The following is a 7141-nucleotide window of genomic DNA, read 5'->3' as shown; positions in this document are numbered from 1 at the left end:
TTGGTTCTCAACCAGTGGTCCCCAGCTAAATGATGTAACCAAATGGACCCTTATAGATCTTCAACTCTAGAGAGCATCAAATGAAACCAAATGGACCCCTACAGATGTTTTAACAACAATTTAACTCACGAGAGCGTCAAATGAAACCAAATGGACCCGTAGGGGTCCATTTGGTTTCATTTGACACTCTTGTGAGTTAAATCTGCATTACTCAATTTAGAATACGTGTACACAACACAATGGTTATTATCTCTCCTATGGCACCACATCAATACAGAATGGACTTGTGGACGAAATCCCTATGCAACGCAAACAAAATATTCTTGGGATCTGAGGGGCTAAATCACACGATGGTCCGCGGCTCAAATGGCGATTAAATAATGGACCTCGATATGAAAAGGGTTGAAAACTACTGACATAAACACTTCAACAGCGATTCAGCGTGGCTTCTTATCTTTTGCATCTGCCAGAGTGTGAACGCAGCATAACTGTTTTGTCTGTACACACGGGGAACACAAAGAAGCATGAACGGGTCCGAAAAATGTGTCTGCAAATATTTAATCTCAAACTATTTGTGCCTCGGTCATACATGTTGATGCTATTATACACATTGCTTTATAAACACATCATATTCACGTTCTGTGTGTATGTACTCCCACTCTGTGTGTGTGTGTGTGTGTGTGTGTACAGGGACGTGCTGGTCATTGGGAAAAGCGGGACAACTCCCCAACGGCCGGTTCATTCCCGGCCCGTCCAGACCGGCCATTGGGAAAAAATAAAAATAAAATGTTCCATTTTGGGGGCTGGGCGGCCAACAAAGTAAATCGTCACTGTCGGGCAGAAACCTTGTATCTCCAAGTTTCAAATGTGTAAATGTTTTCGCAAAGCAAAGCCCTGCTTCATCATACAAGGCCGTCGCACAAAAGTAGTGAAAACAGCAGATCGGCTGTTTTTCACTAGTTTAAATCATTTTTAACATGATAAATACAAAACAAATGGTTTCGGAAGTACAAGCTTTCAACCCGACAATGACGAAATATAACTCAAGTAATTGGCCCACTGGCTTGTCACTTGTCATGATCTGAAAAGGCAAATCTTTGAGTAGTAGCAGCGCTATAGAGAGATCTCTCTCTATAGCACGCAATGAGGGCCTCTGCAACTCTTTTTCCCGGGCTGAATCAGGGGCCCAACACGTCCCTGTGTGTGTGTGTGTGTGTGTGTGTGTGTGTGTGTGTGTGTGTGTGTGTGTGTGTGTGTGTGTGTGTGTGTGTGTGTGTGTGCGCGCGCGCGCGCGCACACACACATTCTGTATGTGTGTCTATGTACTGAGCTTCTCTAGCAGGATTTCAACCCCTTTGCTGTTGTTGATGTCTTGGAGACGTGCTTTGATGGACGTCAGCGCTGCTCTCACCTCTGCGGACACAGACTGGTCCACGCTGTCCAGGAGGCTGCACACACAATACAAAATATTAATTTATTATCATTTTATGTTTTGCAAATCATAAAATGAGGCCATCTTGTGGTTTCACCGATCCAAAGCTCAATTCAACTTTCCATTGCATAGACATTTCAGAAAAAAAGTTGTATCGATTATTTTAAGCCTATAATCCATCCAGGATCCTGGTGAATGATGACCATAATACATTTGATTCTGTGAAAGCCGCAAAAAACAACTGTATTTATTAAATATACCACTGTATATCAAATAATTAAATATACATTTTTTTCTTTCTTTTTTTTTTCACAGAATCAAATCACCAGCATCCTGGATGCCTTGATTCTAGGCTTAAATTATTGATATAAAGATTTTTAGAAATCTCCGGGGGAAAAATGTAAGGCACTATACACAACCATGTGTGCATGTATGCACGTAGTAGATGAGGTACAGGCTGTTCTACATGGTCTCCCTAACTGTAAAGCCAGCGGCATAGACGGGGTGACATATGAGTCCCTTAAAGCCACGCAGTCATGCCATATATTAACATCTATTTTTAACATCTGCTTAGAGAATAAGAGAGTACCAGATTCATGGAAGGGAGCTTTAATCCACCGCATCCCCAAAAAAGACAATATCCCTGAGGACTTGACAACCTGGAGAGACATATCTCTTCTACCCACCATCTACAAGGTTTTCATGAAATGCATACTTGCTAGAGTCCTTCCCTGGTTGGTGGATGCTGACATCCTGTCCACTAAACAGAAGGCCTATATCAACAGGCAGGGTATGAATGAGCATGTTTTCTGTCTTAAAACAGGGATTGATGACTTTAAACATGAATCATGCAAACTGTATTCAGTCTTTCTTGATTTCAGGGATGCATTTGGAACATTAACCCACAATGTTATGATTAAATCTTTGGAGGAAATACAGCTACCCCAACTATTTATTGACATTGTGAAAGATGTTTATAAAGGCTCCTTTATCCAAGTAATCTGTGGAAAACAATTGACTCAACCAACACCTCTGCAGATAGGCATTAAAACCGGCTGCCCTTGGAGTGCAGTTAATTTTATAATTGCTACTAACCAATGGATTAAGTGGATGTGTCAGTGTGCCCCCCATGGTGTAATCTCCCCCAACCCTGTACAGGGGTATGCCGACGATATTGTGTTAGTCTCTAGGGAGGAGAGTACTATTAAAAACACAAAATGTGCCGTTTTGTATGAGAGGAGGAGTGGAGGGAACCGGTGGTATCATTCAAAAACAGACTCACCCCCAGCATTTACAATAGCATCAGAACCCATACGTGTGTACTCTCTTCACGAGACATACAACTATTTAGGACATAAAGTTAACATCGCAGGTGAATGGAAAGAGCAGGTTAACAACATCCTGTCTGAATACACAGCTAGGCTGGGCCTGATTGACAGGTGTCCACTACCACTCTCCATGAAGCTGGAGGCTGTCAGACAGGTGGCGCTCTCCAAAGTCCAACACTTGTTCTCTAATGTCCACATACAACAAAAGGTACTGTGTGAAATGAACGACAAAACAGTTATGTAAATGGTTTGGCCTCAATACACATAGTACCCGTGACATTATATTTCATCCACAGTGGGAGGGAGGGTTAGGCCTGCCAAACGTGGAATGGATCTACACCAGCATGCGGATTTCCCACCTTCTAAAAATGCTGAATAACGATGACAAGGATGTTAGGGAGCTGGCTCCATCCTCCCTGTTCCTGGACCTGAGGAGGCGTAAGGTCCCATTGGCCAGGGATTCAGAGCCTCATTTCCTTGGGTTCAGGAGGAAACCAAGCGGGAAACTGGACACCCGTTCCGCTGGTTTCGGGGTCTGGTCAGATTGGCCAGACCTTAATGACCTCTGTGTCCGTACTGGAGTGTCCCTACAATGGGTGCGGTCTGACTCTGGGACTGTGAGGGTTTCAGAGGACTTTATAACTGACCCCCTCATCCAGGTCAGGGCAACAGCCACCTATGCTGGTCTCAGTCACTTGCTAACAGCTACAGGTGCCAGACGCGCCCTCATGGACCTACACAAACACCAACAGCAACAACACTGGACTGGACTGAAACTCCAGGGGAAACTTGCATGTCTCCCCTATGCTGACCACTCTGTCTCACATTCATTCCTTAAGAACACTGCACTCAATGAGGACATCATCACATTTACAATTAAAGCCAGATTACAAGTCCTTCCCACCAGACTCAATCTTTCCATCTGGTTCCCCAGCACCCAGGTTCCTCATTGCTTGCATCACACCACAGAACAGATCACTGAAACACTGTCACATATCTTGAATGGCTGCTATGCATACAAAGGGATGTACATAGCACGCCATGATAGAATAGTGGAACTCATAGCAAAGGACATATCAAAATATCATGCACCCTCAGTGAGAATGTACAAACATTCCCGTGCCATTCCATCCATGTTTCATCTCTGTGATAACTTGGACATTTTTGCATCTTTGACAGCTAATACACCAGATGTTGTTGTGGTTGATGAAGAGTCCAGGGAAGTGTCTGTATTGGAGATGGCCTGCACCTTTGACCCTAGCCTAGAGGAAGCTTTCATGACCAAGGTCATTAAATACCAACCTCTCCTAAATACGATCTCAGAGCTGGGGTACAGGTGCAGACTATTTGTTTTTATATTTGGCAGCCTAGGACATACCCACAGGCTGGTTGTTAGAGGGTTGCAACAACTTGGAGTGCCTAAAAAAGAGGCAAAAAGGCTGGCAAAGTATTGTTCCGTCTCCGCTATAATCGGCAGCCGCCACATATGGCGGAGACGCTGTTACTTATACCCGTAGAGTACCAAGTGCCTTGCTATTGTATCATGAAGACATAATGCCATGATTTTGTAAATGTTACTCTACTGCACCTATACTATTTGTGTCCCTGTATGTATCTCCTTTGTGTGGACATAAATAAATGGTTAAAATGTGTGTGTGTGTGTGTGTGTGTGTATGTGTGTGTGTGTGTGTGTGTGTGTGTGTGTGAGAGAGTGTGTGTGTGCGAGGAGCGTGAAACTGACCAGCAGAGCACCATAGCTCCTCTGTTGACGTTGACCCAGGTCATCAGTTTGTCCATTCCTACCGTGTCCACCAGGATCCTACTGAACCGCTCTGACACACAGGACAAGAGAGAGACAGACAGACAGAGATCATCTTATGTTCTTATGTTTTTCTTTTTGTGCTTATTTCACAATAGCAAGGCACTTGGGGACGTGGCTTTGCGACAGTGAGCGGTTGCTGCCGTAAGTCGGGGGGACGAAGATGGCGCCGTTCCAGGGCGACACGCTGAGAGCTGCTTTCGCCTTATTGCTTGTCTTAATGTTGTATGTCACTGTCTTTGCACGAAACGCGTCTTGTACGATGACCTATGATCGCCAGACTTTACTGGACATGAGATTTGTTGCTTCAGACGTTTTGATGCCTCGGGATTTGCCGAGAGAGCTACACAACAACAACAACCCGGTTCCACCATGGCGTGGCCACAGGAGGAAGAGGGGGAAGCGAGGTGGCGCTCTAGTGAAACTACGAGGACGTCCCTCTCGACCACCCATTCCCAGCATATTGTTGGCCAACGTCCAAGCTATAGACAACAAAATGGACGACCTCCGAAACCGGGTGCGCTCTCAAAGGGATATAAGGAACTGCTGTGTGTTTTGTTTCACGGAGACGTGGTTGAAAGCTGACGTCCCTGACAGGGCGGTACAGCTAGATGGCTTCTCTGTGTTCCGCACGGACCGTTCCATGGAAAACACAGGAAAGACAAAAGCGGGCGGTGTTCTGTTTCACATCAACGACTCTTGGTGTACTAATGTGGATATAGTCTCCCAACACTGCTCGCCGGTGTTGGAACATCTAACACTACGGTGTAGACCGTTCTACCTACCCAGGGAGTTTCCTTGTGTGTTGCTAACGGCTGTATACATCCCACCAGAAGTGAATGCATCGGAGGCTATGGACGAGCTGAGCGATGTCATCGGCAAGCAGGAGAATAAGCACCCGGAGGCCATATCAATCGTGGCGGGGGACTTTAATCACTGCAACTTGAAATCGGTGTTGCCACACTTCTACCAGCACTTGTTTTGTTCTTATTGCACTGTTCGCTCTTTGTTTTTAACTTGTACAGCACTTTGATTGACTTGTCATGTGAAATGTGCTATATAAATAAAGTTGAGTTGTTCTATTCAAATAAAGAGTTTCAACCTGTGGGTTGATTTTAGGGAGGATGCCCAGATCACTGCTTCTCAAACTTTTACATTTCAACGTCTCCCCTTAACTCTGACAGTGTACAAATGGAACCATTTGGTTCCATTTGTACACTGTCAGAGTTACAGACTTGTAAGGGTCATTTCTTTCACCCGGTAAAGAAAAAATGATAATCGCGGTCATCCGTGATTGTGTTATAGTCCGTAGAGAAGGGCTAGTTTTAAACAAGAACGCAATCTGGAGAGATAAAGCCATTTTCCTGATATAAAAAAAAACCTTTAAAAAACCTTAAAGACATTTTTCATAGCTCAGAAAGAAAGAAAGAAAGAAAGACCATTACTGTATCAAAAGCAATCAACAAAATAAAATATAAAGCTTTCAAATTATACTGTGTTTGTAGTCTTCAATCATTGAGTGTGTTTTCTTTTTTTTTTTTCTTCTTTTCTTTGTGTGTGTGTGTGTGTGTATGTGTGCCTTGTGAGTGTAACCCTACCTTCCTTCTCTGCCTCGACCAGTTTCTTATCTTGCTCTATCAGCCATTTCAGCACCAGGTGACCTGCGGGATGCTCTGCCATGTGGAGCTGCACACGCACATGCACGCACACATAAACACACGCGCGCACACACACACACACACACACACACACACACACACACACACACACACACACACACACACACACACACACACACACACACACACACACACACACACACACACACACACACACACACACACACACACACACACACACACACACACACACACGGTTTTACATTTCTATGCCAAGACAGAGCTACATGAACAAATCTAACTACCACTGAAGATTTGACTTTTAGAAGTGAATCATGGGTGAAAGGGATTATTTTTCAAGGGTTAAGGCCCATTCCCACTGGGCCAGATAACAGATAAAAAAAGAATATTTGCCACAGATAAAAGTATCTGTGGCAAATATCTGTGGTAAATATTTTTCTTTTTATCTGTATCTACCATCCACTTTGAATGGAAAAATATCTGGAGAAAGAGATTTTTTTTATCTGTTATCTGGCCCAGTGGGAATGGGCCTTTAGGGTTTAAATCTGTAGATCTATTATATATGCTTGTAATTAATCGATTCTATTCTATCTATTAATGCGTGTAATTTATGTCAAAACAGAAAGTGAAACTCATGTGAACCACAGAACTTATTTTCTTCATAAGAAAAACAAATCAAAACTGGAAAGGTGATGAGGGGAACCAGGTGAAGACTTGCTTTTTTGGCCACTTGAACATCCCTTTGAAAATACTATTCACAGAAAATAGCTGATGTGTGTTGCTAATACGCCTATTTGTTATGATGGGTTTCTGTGTCATACAGTGTATCCTGCTGGTGTGGCCACTGTGTGTGAGTAAATCTGTTAGATATTAGTGTGTGAGTAAAGCTATTAAATTAGATATGCCTCCACAGTGTGTGGAG

General features: G+C 43.7%; 1 protein-coding gene across 1 annotated transcript in view; it reads right to left on the bottom strand.

Moving 5' to 3' along the window:
* Window positions 1–233: 233 nt before the first annotated feature.
* The window catches only part of pum3 (pumilio RNA-binding family member 3), a gene marked incomplete at its 5' end in the record, with an annotated part of 38515 nt that continues 31607 nt past the window's right edge, over window positions 234–7141 (bottom strand). Inside the window, 3 exons of the mRNA XM_080743070.1 lie at window positions 234–1448; window positions 4502–4592; window positions 6178–6265. Coding sequence (XP_080599196.1) covers window positions 1319–1448; window positions 4502–4592; window positions 6178–6265 — 309 coding nt within the window. The 3' untranslated portion in view covers window positions 234–1318. The remainder of the gene's footprint in view (window positions 1449–4501; window positions 4593–6177; window positions 6266–7141) is intronic.

Source organism: Nannobrachium achirus (genome assembly GCF_963921795.1).
Source record: "Nannobrachium achirus genome assembly, chromosome: 15".
In the NCBI taxonomy this organism is placed as follows: domain Eukaryota; kingdom Metazoa; phylum Chordata; class Actinopteri; order Myctophiformes; family Myctophidae; genus Nannobrachium; species Nannobrachium achirus.
Note: the sequence above shows the minus strand (reverse complement) of the source record. Positions and strands in the feature narration are given on the sequence as shown.